Genomic DNA, 18,817 nt, shown 5'->3' on the forward strand with positions numbered 1-18,817 from the left:
CACACACACACACACACACACACACACACACACACACACACACACACACACACACACACACACACACACACACACACACACACACACACACACACACACACACACACACACACACACACACCTTTGTGACCGGACATTTCCTTCATACAACGAGTAATAGGGGGAATAATCGGGCCGTTCGATGTGTGTGTGTGTGTGTGTGTGTGTGTGTGTGTGTGTGTGTGTGTGTGTGTGTGTGTGTGTGTGTGTGTGTGTGTGTGTGTGTAGAGGTGTGTGTGGTTGAAACGTAGCAGCTGCAGTGGGGAACACAGTGAAGGCGGTGTGTACGCGCTGGTGCTGCACTTCTCAGAGGCTGCCTCCTGATGCTGCAGCCATTTCATGAAGTGAAGGAGGCTTTACAAATAAAAAAAAATAGCTCTACACCCCTGGCCGCAATGTCCTTAAAATGAAGTCCGAGTTCGAAATATATCTCAAATAATGTATGCACTGCCATTCCCCCACAAACATAACAGTCTGCGATTAAACGGTTGTCTCCTGTGTGATCCACTTCCTATTGGCGCACCACCTGTAACCTTCTCTGCGCACGAGAGGCTGAGACCTTATGCTAACCAATTTTGATTTATTTTGTATGTTTTGGATGAAATAATATGACTGGTATCAAATTAAATAAAAATGAATTTTTTTTGATAAAATATTTTTATATATTTATAATTCTGCAAATATTACGATAAACTCACAGCTATTTCGCGGCCCGGCAGTAACGCCTCCGCGGCCCGGTTGGGGACCCCTGTATTAGATAATATGCATAAAGCTGTCGTGGACCACCACACATAAAAATCACTCAAATGTTTCCTGGGATAATAATAATACTCAAACTAATAGACGTATACATTTAAATAGCACCTCTCTTAAAAACAAAGCTACAAATGGATTTACAAGAATGAAAAGTCTCTACATTTCAACTGGATGAAGCGACAAGGCTCCTGAACTGTAGAGAAAAAGACCGGACCAAGCTTATGGCGTTAATAGGTTTTTATTTATTAAGAAATCTTACCTTAAAAGCCTTGTTGGGGTCAGGAGGCATCGCCATGGCAGCACCTGTCATCTGGTCCTGCATGATCCGCGACTGGTCAGCAGCTGAAGAGTTAACATCATATTCAATCAATGGAATCAAGCGGACAAACTCTCATCTCTGAACTGTGTTACTCTGACATTATGGCAGCTTTGAACACCAGCTGTGATCCACTGGACTTTAACTGTAACACTTTTTAAATTCAAGACAACCTTCACATTCTATAATGAAGTGTAGGACTCTTTTCATACAGATGTGAAACTCCACAGTCGTGGCGACAGAGAGGGATCAGAGCAAGCCCCCAGGAAGTGCGCCGGACTCTGTGCCCAACAGTCGTTGTGTCCAAACGGCGGTACTGCAACTTCCGTATCAGTCCGTGACGTCACCCGGCCCAGAAATACTTTTTCCCATTGACTAACATGGGGAAAGAGGCGTTTGTAAATCGGCGGATATTTTTTTTTTAACTAAATAAACTACCCAGTATGAACTATTTTATAGCCCTTATTAAAATCATTCGGTCCTTAAAGTTGTAAAATGCACTAAAAGCCGAATCCAGATGTATTTTCTCTCCATTCATTCTACTGAGCCGAGAGTGGGAGCTCGGGGGGCGGGGCTTAAGGGGCGCATGCTCTGTGAGCGCACATACGGGTTCTTCTGCTCTGACAGCCAGGCATGATGGGTAATCTGTGACGTTTCGCTCTCAAAAGTTGGGCCATTTTGCCTTCCTGCGCTAATGAGCAGCTCTCATAGGAAAGAACGGGACCCCGCCTCCCACCACGCTGTATCCAGTTCTTATTATACATCCATGGGTGAGACTCACCGTTGTCTTGTCCCAGGATGAGGCTGTACATGCTCCTCAGGCCAAACACATTCAGGAAGTACCAGGACGCTGAGCTCACCCTGCAGATTCACATGCAGCACATTTTAAGACAAATACAGGCAAAATACTTAAGCATTGAAATATGGACACACAGGCCATTGTTATGAACATTTTAATTGAACTTATAATTATTGAACTTCATTTAATTTGAGATTTCCCCCCCAAATGTTAAAAGTCATAGCGACACTTTATGAACGAGGCAGTTTTGTGACTAGCTGTCCACTCACTCAAATATCATTTATAAAATAATGTATGTCTATGGGTCGCCATTAAAAAAAATTGATTTCAATAAAACTGTCACTCCTGTTTTCTTTTTGATGTAAGAGAAATAGCTCCTAATAAATACATCACTGTAGAAGCTCTGTTATATATTAATCATATAAATGTATTTTATTTATCCTGAGGACGGTTTATTTAAGAATAAAAGGATAAAATAATGCAAAAAACCCCACAAAAATATGAAATAAATATGTATGAATATATTTCAATGAATACAGTGGTGTATAAGTATTAATAAAGATATTAATGGTAGAAAATTGATTATTTTGAGTTTGTCGGAACTGGTTGTAAGATATTGTTGGTGAATGTCTGAGATGTGTTCATGGTCTGCTGAGGAGCGTCGGTGTGTTTTTACCAGGAGGCGTCCAGGGACAGCAGGTCGATTCCTCTTTGTAACATCGGCTTGAACCTCAGAGTCAGAGGGAACGGCACTTTAGCTGCAAGACAACAACAACATCAACAATCACAAACAAACAGGAATAGGGTTGGGGTCACGAGAATGTTATTTAAATTTGACTTTAAATCCCAAAGAAGAATAAGTTAGAGCGACTTTAGATAGTGTTTTCTAGGGATGCTCCGATCGATCGACCACCGATCGATATCGGCCGAAACTCACTCTCTGCCGATTAGTGCTGGGGGAAAACGATTATTTTGAAAACGATTAATCGGCCGATTATTTAATCGATTAGTCGACTAATCTAACGATTATTTTTCTGTTGTTCGATTTATAAAAAACATAATGTATCTCAAATAAATACAGAAAAACATTACTTCATTCATGACAACTGCGCACCAGCTTACGTGCAGCCCTGGCCTGGACATTGCTTGGCTCCGTTAGTTGACATACATTGATACTATAAGCTGACTAACGTTCGTCTAATGTTATGTTTGACTCGTAAACGACCACAACATGAGTTAGCTCTCTGTGCATTTTGTTCGTTACGGGTTAGTAGCGGCTAGATAGCGGTGTTCTGCAGACGTACTGTAAAGTAGCGACCATTCCATCCAACATTAAATGCTGACAAACGTTAACTAACACACAGCCTGCGCCGCTAGCTAGGTAGCTAACATTAACTACTAACCAACCAAGCACGAACAAACCGCACGGAGAGCTATAAGATAGTTAGCACTACCGAAGTGCACAGAACTCAAGCTGCACAACACACTAGGGCTGTTCCTATTTATGAATATGCTTTTATTTTGAAGGAGAGGTGGCGCTGTTGACAGGAAGTTGTTGTTGCTATGGAAACAACGTGACGGAGATTAACGGGGAAAAGTAATATCTACATATAAAGACGGAGAAAGTAAACGATAAAGTTTATGGTTCAGTGTTAGCACCCGCCGAACAAGCTCTTACGTTGATACTGGAGATTTCAATAAATTCCATTTCAAAGACCTAGGGCGAGATGTTTTTGTTTGGAGGCTTTTTGCAGGGCTTCGTGCGCAATCCTGTGAGGAGGAGGTGGTAGCCGTTTCAGTCTCCATAGTGTTTAAAGTGCGATAGCGAACTGCTTGTTGTTGTTTGGGTGACCCACGTGTGTGTGGCGATGCGTCAACGAGGAAATATGTCGGCGACGATATTTTGAAGTCGTCGACGCATCGACTTCAAAATATCGTCGACGAGGAAATATGTCGCCGACGATATTTCCTGCAGCTCCACCCGCTGTGACGGACCGGCCCCAAATTTGGCGATCGGAGCATCTCTAGTGTTTTCTTAAAAACTCAAAACCTTTTAAACAGTCTGACTTTTTCTTTTTAAATAAGCTTTGAAAATGTGAATCAAAATAGTTGTATGTTTAATAAAAAAGGGTTCAAAAGCTAACCAGTGTGTAATGGTGTTAAAGAGTTGATGGCTAACAGCTGGAGAACTCACTTATGACGAACCCAGAGAAGGCCCAGTTGATCCAGCCCCCGATCACGATCATGGGCAGCACGTTGGTCAGGTTCCCCTTCATCATGTCCGTCAGCATGCTGGTGTCTAAAAACAAATACACACACATTTATTCCATTGAGTTAAAAAATGATATAATAGACAAAAACTACATTTAGATAATGGACTGAAGTGCTCATGTGAATTAATACAAAACAAAGAAACTGTCTTAGCGAAAGCCTCAAATCCAAAACAGCTTCCTTTTTTAAGATCGGGAAAACAGAAATGAAAAGAATATATTAACACACTGAAAATAAATTCCCACACACACACACCTGTCATGGGGTTTTTGGGGACGACCTTCCTCTTGACCTTCTTGAAGAAGCCGGTCTCTGCGTCGTTGAAGTAATGTTTCCTCATGGCGAAAGACTGCAGCAGAGAAACATGTTTACACACAACAGATCAGAGCCTTTCGATGTATTCCAACCTATATAACTTTAAAGAGATTCTTTAAAAACTTAATAAAGAACTTTAAAAAGGTATTCTTTAAACTGCCAGATATGTGTTTTAATCCCAACAAAATAAAAAAGACAAAACATAAGTACAAACCTCAAGAATATGGAAAGTAGTAACTAATAAAAGAAAAACTATTATAGTACATCAAGTTTACCGTCTATCATACAGCTCAAAATGACGCTGTCGTATTTGGGTCTACATTTCATTCATAAACCTAACAGAGAAATTGTAGAGTTTCTAAGTGGCGTTTTAACTTTTCAAAGAAATATTACAATACGATTACCGTTACAAGTAGTAAAGACAGCATTAGCACTAAATGTATATGATTTTCAAATTCCTGATTCCTAGTGATTGTGTGCTTACCTGTTTGGGAATATACTTTCCATTTTCTCTGAGGACGCGGCTGCGCAGGAGCACCTGGCTGAACACAAACACAAACAAAAATACACATTAGTCGACGAGCAAATTCTCAAGCATCAATCCAAACATTCGAAAAATGTAGTTTATTATAACTCCAAAGTCACTGACTTGTTGCTGCCAAACGAACTATACTTCTGTATGACTGCTATAACACTTTTGAATTACAATACAACCTTTTTGTTGTTGTTATGAAACTTTCTGACTATTCTTATTATTCTCATATAGACATATAGGAAACATACACACCTTACTTAAGCAAACACATAGTAATTGATGGCAATATCGTTTTTTGTATGATCATGTATGACAACTTGACTTTCTATTAAACACTTTATCTGTTTACTCTTGGTAAACAGATAAATAATAAACAAATTATTTTAATTAAAATGATCCCTCACCTGTCAGACACCTGCTCCAGGTCGATCTTCTTGTCGCTGTGCAGCAGCTGCGTGACGTAGTGACGGATGATCCCCACGAAGAAGGTGATGAAGACGATGGGTAGGACGACCCACATCCGAATGCTGGAGTCCAGCAGGAGCTCTGGACCGGCCATCGCTCTCTGTTCAACCAGCCGACCGTAGAAAGACAGGGAGACGCTCTGAAAGAGAGAACACCCCATCAAATATACATTACAACAGACTTACAGACTTAATGTCACAATGTTTTTATTTCATATATCCATTACATTACATGTCACTTGTTAGAAGCTTTTATCCAAAGCGATTTACATACATTCAGTACTGTGGGCAATCCCCACAGGAGCAATTTGGGGCGAAGTGTCTTGCCCAGGGACACAACGACATGCTGACTGCAGTCAAGATCAGCGCACTAATCCACTGAGCCACAGCCTCCCATAATGATAAATGTCAGGAGCAGTGCAGGACCAGAGCACTCTGAAGTGGACCAGTGTTCTCCACTCTCCTGTTGATCTGTGGTGTGGTATAAACCAGAGTCTATGGTCTTAGACACTCTGGCTCTGATCACACCAGTGCAGTTTATACAGAGATATAGTAAAGTTTATACAGAGATATCAGCAGGGGCTTGAACCTGTGACCTTCTGATCACAGACACAGTGGATTAGTGAAGTGAGCCATAGCCTAGGTTGCAGCTAACACATGTACTGTGTCTTCTGATGCTGCAGCAAGAGTGACTTAATATGGTATCATTTAGGTAGGCTACATCTAACTTACTATAACTACACAACGTCGAACATTGGATTCAGTGACACAAGAAGTGCTGCCAGAACAATATAGAAATCATATAAAATGACCATATCAATAAATACAATTAAATAACAAGATGTATATCATTCTGAAATGAGCCTGCATTATGTGTACTCTTACTCGAATACCTGTAGTATATTCTGCCTATATTTCTGTTTTTAAACGTAAGGTAGCTTAAAGTTTTGAATGAAGGACTTTCAGTTGTATCAGTGAAAGATCTTTTGACACATTAACCGACCTGTTACAGGCAGCAGAGGACATGACGAGCAGCTAACGGCTAACCACAACAAAACACCAGGACACCATTTAAGCTCCTGTTGTAGCTTTTAACACAATGACAAGAAGCTCGTCGAACACCCTACTGGCACATGCAACAACCATCTGATGTTAGAATTAGCGGCTGTGTCACCGAATATATAGTTAGCTAAAACTATGCTAAAGCTAACCTAGTTCCTCTTTGAATGAGTGTTTCTACAAATCGTTTGTTTCCATGACAGCACGGTTTATGTTGCAAACGTTGGCGGACCGATATTTGCTGTTGATATTTGAAGAAAGGTGTTCATAATTAACCTAAACTTACCACATTTATGAACTTTGTGAACGAGCAACGCGACACACGTTCGACAGTTTTAAAACACGACGAAGGACTTCCGGTTCGACCGGAAACAGTGGATTCGACATAGTGGTACAATAAAATAAAAGGTATGTTTTTTAAATTTTGTGTGCAATCATAAAATAAGAATAACAAATACGACGTTTAAAATATGGCAAATACATTTTAAAGTGCAAGGAGTGGTTCAATTAAGGATTAAAACACCTCATCAGTGGCGGAATAGCTAAACACACTATTTAAGTATTATATATATTATATAGCAGCCTAGTACTACACACAGTAGAAATAGTCCACTGAAAGCAAGAGTCCTCCTTTCAACACCTTACTTAAAGGTCCCCTATTATACTGTTTTTCATCAATATATTATAGGTCTCAGTCTCAGATATATAACCAACATGTCTCTGGAGTGTTTGGCTCCAAAGGCCAAACAGATCATTGCAGCATCCCATAATCCCCTCTGTTTCAGCCCTGTTTCAAAAGTGCTGATTCTCTGTCTGTTACATGATGGAAATAAGGAGCCACTCCCCACACCCCTCTTAGAGATATTTGGTTTAAAAGAACATAACGGTGGGGGGGGGGGGGGGGGGGGCAAAAAAAATCGTTATGACATCATAAAGTGGCCAAAATCTGATCAGCTCATTTTCAGACAAGTTTTTATATAAATGGATGAGGACGAAAAGTGAGAGAATCTTTTTTCCTGAAACATTCAGAATCTCTTTACACAGAGGGGACACTATAGGGGAACAATAGGACCCAAATGCAGATTGAGGAGGGAAGCAGGTTTAAAAATGAAACAAAAGGCAAGCTTTATTTGCAAAAGCTGAAGAAACAAGAATCCATGAACAGGAACTGTCGCTCGAGGTAGCATCCAAACAAAAGGTGACTGTGACCAACATGAAGGGAGAAATGAACGACAAGTAATGAACCAACACCGAACACAGGAAGAGACAAGACTAAATACAGGGATGGGTAATCACGAGACGAGAAACAGCAGGGAAGTGGAAACACAAGGGCAACAGGTGAACACATTCAAAAGGACTTAGGAGAAGAGACTGCGGTGCTTAGAGAATCCGAATGCACCTTCACTATCCGACGTGTTTATGATGCGCCAGCGGACGTCATTTTGTGCGTCTGCTGCTTTGGGGAAACTATGGAAACTACAGTGTTCTATACAGCGGACTACAACATGGATGTATAATAAGAAGGAGGGTCTACTGTAAACTCATCTAGAGACTCTGCACCGTGCTCTGATGCTGTTGCTTTATGCTTTATGAACGTGGACAACAGAGAAACATATTCTTCATGACCAAAGTTGGAATTGAAATAAAAAAGGAAAGTGAAACTTATGCTCGTCACCCTCTCCCTCCGGTCCACATTAATACAAATGATCCCAACGATTGTATGAACTATGAAAAGATCTTAAAATCAATACAAATGTATTTATTATAAACGTTAGTCCTTAACATCTATCACTGTGTACATCACCATTCAAACATCTTTTAAAAGTTGAACAAACCCCACACAGCTCAGTTAAATGTTGACTTTATTTGATGATTTCAGTAAAAACTAACGTTCATATTTCTCTTTTTGATTATAATACTGATGAACGTTCAAAACAAAGCACTTTGGCATCTTACCACATACGTTTTAAAAAGCTTAATAAGCACCGTAACTTTCATGATATAATTTCTCCGTCATAATCGGTTGTTTCCGTGAACGGCCGACTGTTGTGTGACGGCAAATGCTGCGGCTGCAAGGCATTGTGGGGCAGCATTTTCTCCTCTCCTTTCGGTGAGGGAGGTCCAGTGGTTCCTAAGCTAAAGGAGGTTATAAAGGAAGTTTGAAACCTCCTTTCCTTTCATTTAGAGAATTGGAACGGCACTTAACATGGCTGCTACTTCCGGGTCATTTCACTCGGTTAGGAAGGTTCCTAAGCTAAATGGACTATTTGACTGCAGCCCCGATCTCTGTAGATAAATGAAGAACTACGACAGATGTGTAATATTTCTTCGTACCTTCTGTAGTGAAACATGTCACTGTAATAAGTCATGAGTAACACTTAAATTACTGTTCGGGATAAGATTAAAAGATCAACAACGCAGCTCCTCATTCCTCTCAGGTTCACTGTCTCTGACCGGAAACTGCTCTGTAAAACTTCCGGTCAGTTTTAGTAAAAATCTGGATTTGAGGATCCACATCTTTAATTAAGACTAATATTGTAATGCGTTTTTTTTTTTACTCGACACAAGTTTAAAAAGATCATGTTGTGTTTAATACAATTAATTATTAATGTTTTATTCCACATTCATAAGCGAAACACTTTCCTACACTTCATGAGTTTAATCAATACAGAATCATCTTCCCTAATGTTAAACATACATCCAAACATATGTTAGGTTAAAGTCAATATCATATTTTCTTGAGTATTTCCATTTACTGATAAATTATACAATATACTTCATTACACTGCTAGAAGCATTTTACTGCCGCTCTGTTGTTTTTCCTCTGAAAAACTAATTGTTTCTCTCTTACATTGTAAGATGTTAATGGACTGATTGAGCGCCCAGCAAGTGAACAAAAGCATGCATTTGCAGGGACTTCCTTAACATTTATTTTGAAATACAGATTTCTCTGTAAGGAAGACATCTTTTAGCAAATTGCGTTAGAGGTAGTTTCCAGTGTTGTGAAGGAACAACCTGCTCAGCTACAGTCTGGCTGAACCACTCTAAAGACTACAGATATTATATATATATTATAAGATCTTAAAAAGAACAGAAAAGCCAATGTTGATCGGAGACACATTAGAAAAAGGTACAACAATTCAGGAAATCTAATAATCAAATAGAAGTGACTCATACTAGCTGATCACACTTCTAACCACAGGAACAAAAAAGACAGAGACTCATTTTAAAATACGCAACATCTGATGAGCACACATCTGGGGGAGTATATCTGTAAATATAAAAAGGGAAATGACGTTATAGAAAATGAGAGAAATACAAAGTATACTCACTAAAAAACCAAGAAGATCAAACCGTGGTAAACTGCAAGCCAAAAATACATTCTTTACAACATGTCCCAAAACTTTGGATAAGATCAAACTTTATTGATACCCAGGAGAATTATTGTGTCACAGCTGCAGATCAGAGTCGGAACACTGCCAATATAGAATAAAGTGTAAATATTGACAACAAACAAAAACAAATGAATCCCTTTTCCTTTGGTTAGGCCATTTGTCTTATTTACACTTATCTGATATCCGTTTTTACATTTAACAAAAGTTTTTATGGATAAAAAAGCAAGAGATGTAAAAAACTTTCCCCCACTAGCATTCCTATTTGGGTCTGTGACCGGGGATAAAGCTTGTGGACATTTTTTAAAGCTGCTGTTTTATGAGCCCAGAGTTAAATAACACTAACTGTATTTTATGAATTAGAAGCAGTGTCAATGTATTAGTAATCATCGGTTTCATCTCCATGTGGTCGTGTATATCTGGCGTGAGTGTGAACAGAAGAGATTTCCACAGGAGGAGATCTGCTCCGGCCGGCCTCCACGATATCATCGTACACTCGGTCGGTCTACAGGAGAAGAGGTGTGAATATCAGCTGGTTTCACAAACACTTATGATCTGGTTTACCAAAACTTACCTCTGTGACAAAATCATATTGTGTTTCCACAGGAGGTTCTGAAAAACACAGCAGTACGTTTAGATAACGACACTACACTGGAAAAACATCTTGCTCAGTCAAATGGAGACAAAGAGATTCATCCCTCATCAACTGTCATGATCCCAGTTTTGTTCTGTTTCCTGTTTTATTATGAAAGGTTTTCTTCCCTTGTCATGTCTGTTTGTGCTTCCTGTCCTTGTGCGTGTTTTCCTTCCTGTTTTGATCGTGTGTCCTTCTCTGCCACCTTCTGAAAACCTGCACTTTGTTGGTTTTCTGTTTAGTCTTTCTCAGATTCTTGTATGTCGTTGTTCTTCATGTTCAGGAACTTCTGTTGTTATTTGCGAGTATTTTAACTTTGAAAGTTGTGTCTGTTTCAAAGGTTATTGTACATGTGGAGAAAGATTAGGCAGTTAAAACCTTTCTGTTATAAATGTTAAGTTCCTGTGTGTTACTTTGTTACGGCTGCTGCCTTCCTGATCGTCTGAGTGTTTTCAGCTGTGTGTTCTATGTAAATGAGCTGTGCGGTTGCCCTCCCGGTATTGGCTCCCATCTCCTGGTCCGCCTCCTGAAGATTGCGATTGGAGCACGCCGGGCCCGACGCACTCCAATCGCAGCTCACAGCCGGCGCACACCTGCTGGAGATGACTACAAAGCTTGGGGACAATCCTCATTCTGGAGGCTCTGTAGGTGGACAGATGCCTCTCGCTACTTGCTCTTTGTTCTGGGGTTAAAACTTGTGTGATTAGTTAGAGTGTAGAGTAGCTTAGTTAGTGTTTAGAGTATAGTTAGGATTTGTGACTGTTGCCTGTAGTTTAACTGTTTTTGTATAGATTATTTGTGTTAGTTGTACCACTTTTAGAGTGAGGTTTTGTTTCGTTCCTTATTTAGTATATTAGTATGTTTTTCCCTGTATGTCTTTAGACTCCCTTTTTTGAGTCCTCCTTTAGTTGGTTATTTGTCAACCTGTGCCCTTTTGGCTCTTTTGTTTGTTTCAGGCTGCTTGCCTGCCATTTTGTTCACAGCTGTTTTAAATAAACACTTATAATTAATACCAATTCCATACTGGTGTGTGTTGCATTCCTCTTCCCCTAGTTGGGACGTAACATACATGGGGGGCTCGTCCGGGATAAATAACTAATTCCTGGGGTTATAAGTGGTTTGTATAGCTAAAAACAATTTGGTAAGTTTGTGTGCAGTTTAACTGAGTATGGCAACTTTTGATTTGGAGTCGTTTTTGGTCTGTCCTTCGCATGAGCAGGTAGTTCAGTGTCGTAGAAACGACTTATATGAGATAGCGCAACATTTCGGTCTCCCAGTGGCAAAACAATTGTTAAAAAAAGAGTTAAAGGCTCTGGTGGTGGATGAGTTGGTGGAAAGGGGTTTTCTGGTGCTGCCTGCACAAGCTGAGCTCACTGTGCCAAATGACCGTGCTAAACCAGAGGGTAGTGGCAGCGAGGGGGGCGAGCCGTGTGAAGCACTGCTCAGGCCGCCTCGTAAATGTCCACCCTCTCCGGTTGGTAGTATAGATTCCCGGAAAGGGAATAAACTTAAAGTCCGCCTCGCCCGACTTCAGTTAGAAGCAAAAGACAGGCAACAAGACAGGCAACTTCAGTTGGAGGCAAAAGACCGGGAGCAAGACAGGCAGTATCAGTTTCAGTTGGAGGTAAAGAAAATCGAAGCCGATAAGGAAATGAAGAAAATCGAAGCAGATAAGGAAGTCCGGGTGCGGCAGATGGAGCTAGACTCCCAACTGCGCGCATCCGGTGCTTTTGACTCTGCCGGAAGAAACTTGCCATCTCCACCTCCTCCACCTGCCTTTGACGTGAGTAACAACATTTCGCTAGTGCCAACATTCTGTGAGACTGAGGTGGATGCCAATTTTAGCGCATTCGAGAGCATTGCTACAGCATTGCAGTGGCCGGTTGAAGTTTGGGCTCTGATGGTAAAGTGCAAATTACATGGAAAAGCTCGGGAAGCAGTTGTGGCTCTCACGTTAGAGGACAGCCTGCAGTATGACTCAGTAAAAGGTGCCATCCTCAGAGTGTATGAGTTAGTTCCTGAAGCTTACCGGCAAAAGTTTAGACACGATAGGAAGAGTCCTGATCAAACGCACGTAGAGTTCGCTAGGAAAAAGGGAATGTGTTTTGCTAAGTGGATTGCTTCATGTAATGCTACGGATTATTCTTCTCTGAGAGAATTGATCATGTTGGAGGAGTTTAAGAAGTGTTTGCCTGATCGCATTGCGGAGTACGTGAACAAACAAAGGGTAAACTCTCTCTCTGCTGCCGCTGTGTTAGCTGATGAGTATGTGCTGATGCATAAAACTGTGTTTTCCCCTGTCTCTACGGAGAGATCCCGCCGTGTGTCAGCCGCACCATTTACTCAGCCAGCAAATGTGTGTAACGTGAACAGAGAAGAGAGGGAGTGTTTTTACTGTCATAAACCTGGACATGTCATCGCCAATTGCGCAGCTCTGAAACGCAAGGAACAGCGGCAGAATATATCCCCGCCTAAAGGCATTGGCCTGGCTACACGTGCACGCGCACAGGCAAGTAAATGTGACCCTGATGTTTCATTAGCTGATCCTGTGATTGTGCCTGTGCCTTCAGATGAAGCTGTGTCCGAGGAGAAGCCAGAAATTGTGGCTCCCCCTCCTCCTCGTGAGGATGTCGCGAGACTGGCGCAACACGCCGGCTCAGACAAGCCTCTAGACTTCTCGACACTCCCGGTAACCCGAGAGCGTCAGCTTGTGTATCGGATCTTAGTGTTAGTGTTGGCTCTACAACATGCTAAGATTGATGTTGGACCCAGCCTTTGGCCAATTGTGATGTGTACCTGTTACGATCCATTCATATTCTGCCCCAGCGTGTCCAAGCACAACCAGCGGCTCATGCAATGGGCTCTGATTGTGCGGGACTACAGCAGTAGACACCCGTCATTAAAGGGTTCAGAGAATGTGTTGGCCAATGCTTGTCCAGGTTGAGTTTGAGATGTTAGTGTGTCCAGGTTGAGTTTGTGATGAATGTGTGTTATTAGGAATTTCGTTAGTGTGCTTAGGTTCACAAAACCTGTGGGTTTGTGTCTTATGGGGGGGAGTGTTACGGCTGCTGCCTTCCTGATCGTCTGAGTGTTTTCAGCTGTGTGTTCTATGTAAATGAGCTGTGCGGTTGCCCTCCCGGTATTGGCTCCCATCTCCTGGTCCGCCTCCTGAAGATTGCGATTGGAGCACGCCGGGCCCGACGCACTCCAATCGCAGCTCACAGCCGGCGCACACCTGCTGGAGATGACTACAAAGCTTGGGGACAATCCTCATTCTGGAGGCTCTGTAGGTGGACAGATGCCTCTCGCTACTTGCTCTGTGTTCTGGGGTTAAAACTTGTGTGATTAGTTAGAGTGTAGAGTAGCTTAGTTAGTGTTTAGAGTATAGTTAGGATTTGTGACTGTTGCCTGTAGTTTAACTGTGTTTTTGTATAGATTATTTGTGTTAGTTGTACCACTTTTAGAGTGAGGTTTTGTTTCGTTCCTTATTTAGTATATTAGTATGTTTTTCCCTGTATGTCTTAAGACTCCCTTTTTTGAGTCCTCCTTTAGTTGGTTATTTGTCAACCTGTGCCCTTTTGGCTCTTTTGTTTGTTTCAGGCTGCTTGCCTGCCATTTTGTTCACAGCTGTTTTAAATAAACACTTATAATTAATACCAATTCCATACTGGTGTGTGTTGCATTCCTCTTCCCCTAGTTGGGACGTAACATACTTGGTTCCTCACTTTTGTCTTTACAAATCCTCTTCCTGCAGAATACCAGCACAGACAGTGATGACACGATGACCAGGACGACCAGAGTCAGACGCACATACAGGACCACACCTGTGGGTGTTTGAAGAGTTACATATTTCATCTAACACTTAGAGTACCCATAATCCATTTAGTTTTTTAGAGGGGGGGACAGGTTATCTTTAGGGGAAGACAACAGGTCAACAGTATTTGCCATATACTGTCGAAATAGAATAGATGTGGTATTGATTTAAAAGGTGCAGCATTGTAAAATCTACTTTGTTATGTGTTTTTTACAGATGCTAATTGAAATGTACAGGTTTTGATTGTAGAAAAGGCAAAGAACAATATGATGGAATAATTTGATGGCCATTCCCATGCTCTTTAATGTTCAAAAGTTGTTGAAACTTCTAGTAAACAGAGTGTGTGGATGTACCAGTTGTTTCAGGCTGCTCTGTAGTTTTAGGAGAAGTGGTCAGAGCTGTGAACAAAAACAAGCAGACACAAAGAAGTCCTGATGAGAGAAATTAGATCCTCCTGAGTGTCTGTGTGTGTCAGCTGAACTCTTTTAAATTGAGTTTAAAACATCAGCAGCTGTCAGTGAAAACTGTCTTCAGAGACAAGAACAAACATTTTCATTATCAAGCAGAAACTCACCATCAGTGACGTTGAGCCTAAACCTCTGGTATGGATCTTTAGAGTCAGGTCTGTCCAGACCAAACCTGTACCATCCTGAGTCAGACTGGGTCAGCTGTTCGATGCTCACAAACACAAATCCTCCTGTAACATGTCTGATGCTGTATCTGCCTTTCTTGGTATATGTGTAACTAGTCGTTTCAACAAGATTGTCTCCTCCTTCACATTCTTCCTTGCAGAAGGACATGTTGGTCTCAATGTGAGTAAAGGAGCATTCAACTACGATATTTCCTCCAGTTCTAGCATCGATTGTTTTTTCTGCAAAAGGATCACCATCAAGTATTTCTGTTGAAAAAAACCAAACAATCAATGATTACTATTTGTAGATTTTAGATTACAAATTGTGATTTCAATATTTTTGACTTTGTATATTTTAAAACTTGATCCAGTAACTGAGACTAAAGATTTAATGAAACAGCCTTTTAACTTAATATTTTCCAAGGAGATTTAGCAACTCATTATCTTACGATGTGCTCAGAATTGGATTTGATATCATTATATCTGGGATTTATATTAGATTTGAATGCTTTAATCAAATTGTTGGCTTTGTATTTTTTTTAATTATCAATAGTATTTGATTGAGGTTAACTTATAATTAAATATTTGATCTTAAGGAAGATGATCTGTTGCAAAGAATTACATTTATTTTGAAATGTCTTTACCCCTTGAAATGATCATTGTTATATTATGACTTAACCTGAGCTACCTTGAGTTCATTTGCTCATAACTTCCCTAAAACATTACTTGTCTAAACACTTCTGCATTAACTGTTCTTAAGAAAAGAGGAGCTCGTCTCTTTGTACAGAAGTGTTTTAAACGGTGAGGTTTAAGCAGAATGCATGTTTTAGGGAAGTAGTGAGCATACAGTAAATGACATTAGGACTGTACAGCATTAGTTGTGTTAGAGTTAGTTAACAGATGTTTGAATTCTCTAAGACTTTTCTCCATTTTGGGATTCTTTGTTCACCGTGGAGTCGTGGTAGAAAAAGTTTTCTTCAAAATGTCAAGGTAACACAAGATGAATTATTAATGAATCTATAAATGGTCATTCCTTTAAAGCCCCGACCGCAGCCACAAACCACCAGTTCAGTTGTTTTTAATATTTTCTATTGATCTCACTCTATTCCTAATTATTTTCAACAGAACAGAGAGCTGTCTCATAGACTCTACTTCATTCAGCAATGGAAAACACACAACAGACCAATATGCTCCTACCCCGTGAGTATTACATTTCTACCACTGAAATATCACTTGAAACAACAATAAGTGTCTCCTTTACAATATTATTCAAACACTTGTGTACGTGTGTCAGTTTTGGTTTATCCGTTACTTTTAGAAGAGATGTAGGATTAAGATGAAGTAAAGATGAGAAGATAAAACTATTTCTGGACAAGAAAGAACATTCAGTTTTTAGTAGAAACTCACCGTCAACAACGATGATTTCAATATTCTCATATGAAGTTCCTGAAGAAGATCCCACACCACACCTGTACTTTCCTGAGTCAGACTTGGTCAGCTGAGAGATGGTCACAAACACATCTCGCTGTTTATAATCAATCCTGTATCTGCCTCTCTGAGCTGAGAAATCAGCTGTTTCAATGAGAATGTCTTCTTGATCACATGGTTCCTTACAGAAGAACTTCCTTTCTCTATAAGAAGGAAAGGAGCATTGAACTCTGACATCTTCTCCTTCAGTTCCTGAATAGACAGTAAGTTGGGCACTGACGAGACCGGTGTTTCCATCCTGCAGAGCTGAACAAAGGATGAACAAAAGATGAGCCATCATTAGTAGTGCTCCCTACTTCCTGTTAGATGCTGCAGTCTGATGACAACACTTCCTGTTTCACATGAACACAGATCCTCAGAGTTAAACCACAGCCTGTGACTGAAGATCACCATCAGCACTGCAGGTTAATGTGACCGTTTGGTCTGAGACCTTTATCCTTTAGACACAAAGACTACATGAAGTCTCCATCTGTAACTTTAAGAGTTACATGAATACAAATCCTACAGTAAGAGTACATCATCTTGTTTTTTTTTATGTCCACACTACTTCGACAAAACAATTAGATAGATATATACTTTATTTATCCCAAAGTAAAACAATTTAAAAAAGATATAATCAGATACAAATATAATAAAAAGTAAAAATTAACATTAGTGGCATGTATATATAGTAAGAATACAAATCTAAAGATTAATAAATGAATCAAGAAAATATTTAGCAGATTAAATGATTATGAAAACAATCATTAGCAGTAAAAACAAGCATGTACATTGTTTTATAAAAATAAATAAAACAGTTGTAGACCAACCATAACTTAGTTTTACTCAGTCAGCAGATAATAACTGAGCTTAATGATGATGTACAGATTCTTTGAGGAAGTAAAACATACATTTGAAGCTACTAAAAAGCCTAACTTTGAAATATTTGAATAACTCTTACTGCTGGAGCCTTTTATTAACTCAATAAATACTTTAAATTAAAATGATTCAATTACTAACAGGATAATAAAATGATGTACTCACAGAAGAGGAAGAAGAAGCAGATCAAAGTGTGAGAGACTTCCATGCTGAGACTCTGATGGTTTACCACTGACTCTCTCTTTCTTTACTGGCTAACCAGGAACTTGTTACTTCTTTAAATGATGAAGTCCCTCCTCCAAACACAACACAGCTCTACTCTCCTCCCCAACGCAGAATCACTATGGACTAAAAATACTCCATTGAATGAACTGAATTCAAAATGTTACTCTAATAAAAGTACAGAAGTAACATCAGCAAAATGTACTTTGAGTATGAGTAAAAGTAATCATTATGCATAATAGCTCCTTTCATAGTGTTGTTTTATTATAGAATACATAATTCTGTTTTTATGTCTCATGAATACATGTAGGAGCATTTTAATGATGATGTGAATAGGTCACCAACAGGCGGATCGCGGCCCATTCCCAGACGCCGACTGTTGGGGAAATCCTGAATGTCCTATTCCAATCTGAGAGTAACATGATAACAAATGTATCCCAACTGTAGCTGTGAACTTGACAGGATGTGTGATTACCTTCAATAACTGGTATCCCTCCATCTTGTTACTGTGTAACTCCCTCTCTTGGATATCAGCATGTGAAGGACACTGTTCAGGAACTAGTTGATGCTCTGTATGTGATGACTACTTCCATTCTGGAGAGGATCACAAATACATGGATCCTGAGATTGAAGATCAAGCCGGTGACGAGTGATATTTTTCTAATACCGACCCTTACCTCTCATCAATACATTATTAAGGGATCTTTTATTTTAACCGGTGCAGACGGATAAATCCAAATGAATCCCTTCAGACCTGGGAGATTTAGTTTCCACATGGTTATTGAAATGAATTAATCCGTCTCTTTTTATTATAGTTTTCAACGCATTATTTTCAGTCCTGGATTGGTTTTTCCGGGTGTAACATTTCATTTAAGTTAAAATAATAACAATAATTGATGGTTTGATTTCACTATCTCATTTGAGCTTGTTTCGTATAAACTTTCGTGTTGGATGTTGTAATTTAATTTCTCTTATAGAAGTGAGACACAAATCACTAAAAGATTTGTTAGTTGTCCGTATTTATATTTCCTAAATGTTTGACGTTCTGTGGGTTTTATCCACACATGCAACAAAGAGCACACATAAGAACAGTAAGTTATTATTTTACAATCAAACCATTATTATTGCATTTGTAAGTATATTTCAAAGACAATGATCTTAATATTTGTTCAAGAGATTTATCTATTTAACTCGTATTGAAGCTCGGAAGTGCCGTTAGCGTTG

General features: G+C 39.9%; 2 protein-coding genes across 2 annotated transcripts; both read right to left on the bottom strand.

Annotated features, from left to right (window-relative positions):
* Positions 1 to 1,018: 1,018 nt before the first annotated feature.
* On the bottom strand, positions 1,019 to 6,928 carry LOC307036170 (ER membrane protein complex subunit 3). The gene is made up of 8 exons (XM_079676245.1): positions 6,841 to 6,928; positions 5,436 to 5,635; positions 4,981 to 5,038; positions 4,437 to 4,530; positions 4,105 to 4,209; positions 2,587 to 2,668; positions 1,893 to 1,972; positions 1,019 to 1,137 (listed from the first exon to the last, which is right to left on the bottom strand). The coding sequence occupies exons 2-8, from the start codon at positions 5,588 to 5,590 to the stop codon at positions 1,034 to 1,036; spliced, it is 678 nt and encodes a 225-aa protein (XP_079532371.1). The 5' UTR covers positions 5,591 to 5,635; positions 6,841 to 6,928; the 3' UTR covers positions 1,019 to 1,033.
* A 2,619-nt stretch (positions 6,929 to 9,547) lies between these two features.
* On the bottom strand, positions 9,548 to 16,745 carry LOC307035949 (uncharacterized protein). The gene is made up of 6 exons (XM_079675824.1): positions 16,433 to 16,745; positions 14,969 to 15,292; positions 14,748 to 14,792; positions 14,294 to 14,404; positions 10,521 to 10,558; positions 9,548 to 10,451 (listed from the first exon to the last, which is right to left on the bottom strand). Exons 2-6 carry the CDS (start codon positions 15,192 to 15,194, stop codon positions 10,326 to 10,328), a joined length of 546 nt encoding a protein of 181 aa, XP_079531950.1. The 5' UTR covers positions 15,195 to 15,292; positions 16,433 to 16,745; the 3' UTR covers positions 9,548 to 10,325.
* Positions 16,746 to 18,817: the final 2,072 nt, after the last annotated feature.

Source organism: Notothenia rossii (assembly GCF_949606895.1).
Source record: "Notothenia rossii genome assembly, chromosome: 4".
Classification (NCBI taxonomy): domain Eukaryota; kingdom Metazoa; phylum Chordata; class Actinopteri; order Perciformes; family Nototheniidae; genus Notothenia; species Notothenia rossii.

Excerpts from the sequence above, each read along its gene's own strand:
- LOC307036170 (XM_079676245.1), bottom strand. The coding sequence starts at position 5,590 with ATGGCCGGTCCAGAGCTCCTGCTGGACTCCAGCATTCGGATGTGGGTC. Across the intron at positions 4,210-4,436 it reads CCCCAAAAACCCCATGACAG|ACACCAGCATGCTGACGGAC; the intron begins GTGTGTGTGTGT and ends ATTTGTTTTTAG. Across the intron at positions 1,973-2,586 it reads CTGTCCCTGGACGCCTCCTG|GGTGAGCTCAGCGTCCTGGT; the intron begins GTAAAAACACAC and ends GTGAATCTGCAG.
- LOC307035949 (XM_079675824.1), bottom strand. The coding sequence starts at position 15,194 with ATGTCCTTCTGCAAGGAAGAATGTGAAGGAGGAGACAATCTTGTTGAA. Across the intron at positions 14,793-14,968 it reads TAGGCTCAACGTCACTGATG|CTCTGACCACTTCTCCTAAA; the intron begins GTGAGTTTCTGC and ends TTTTGTTCACAG. Across the intron at positions 10,559-14,293 it reads AGACAAAAGTGAGGAACCAA|AACCTCCTGTGGAAACACAA; the intron begins GTATGTTACGTC and ends TGTGTTTTTCAG.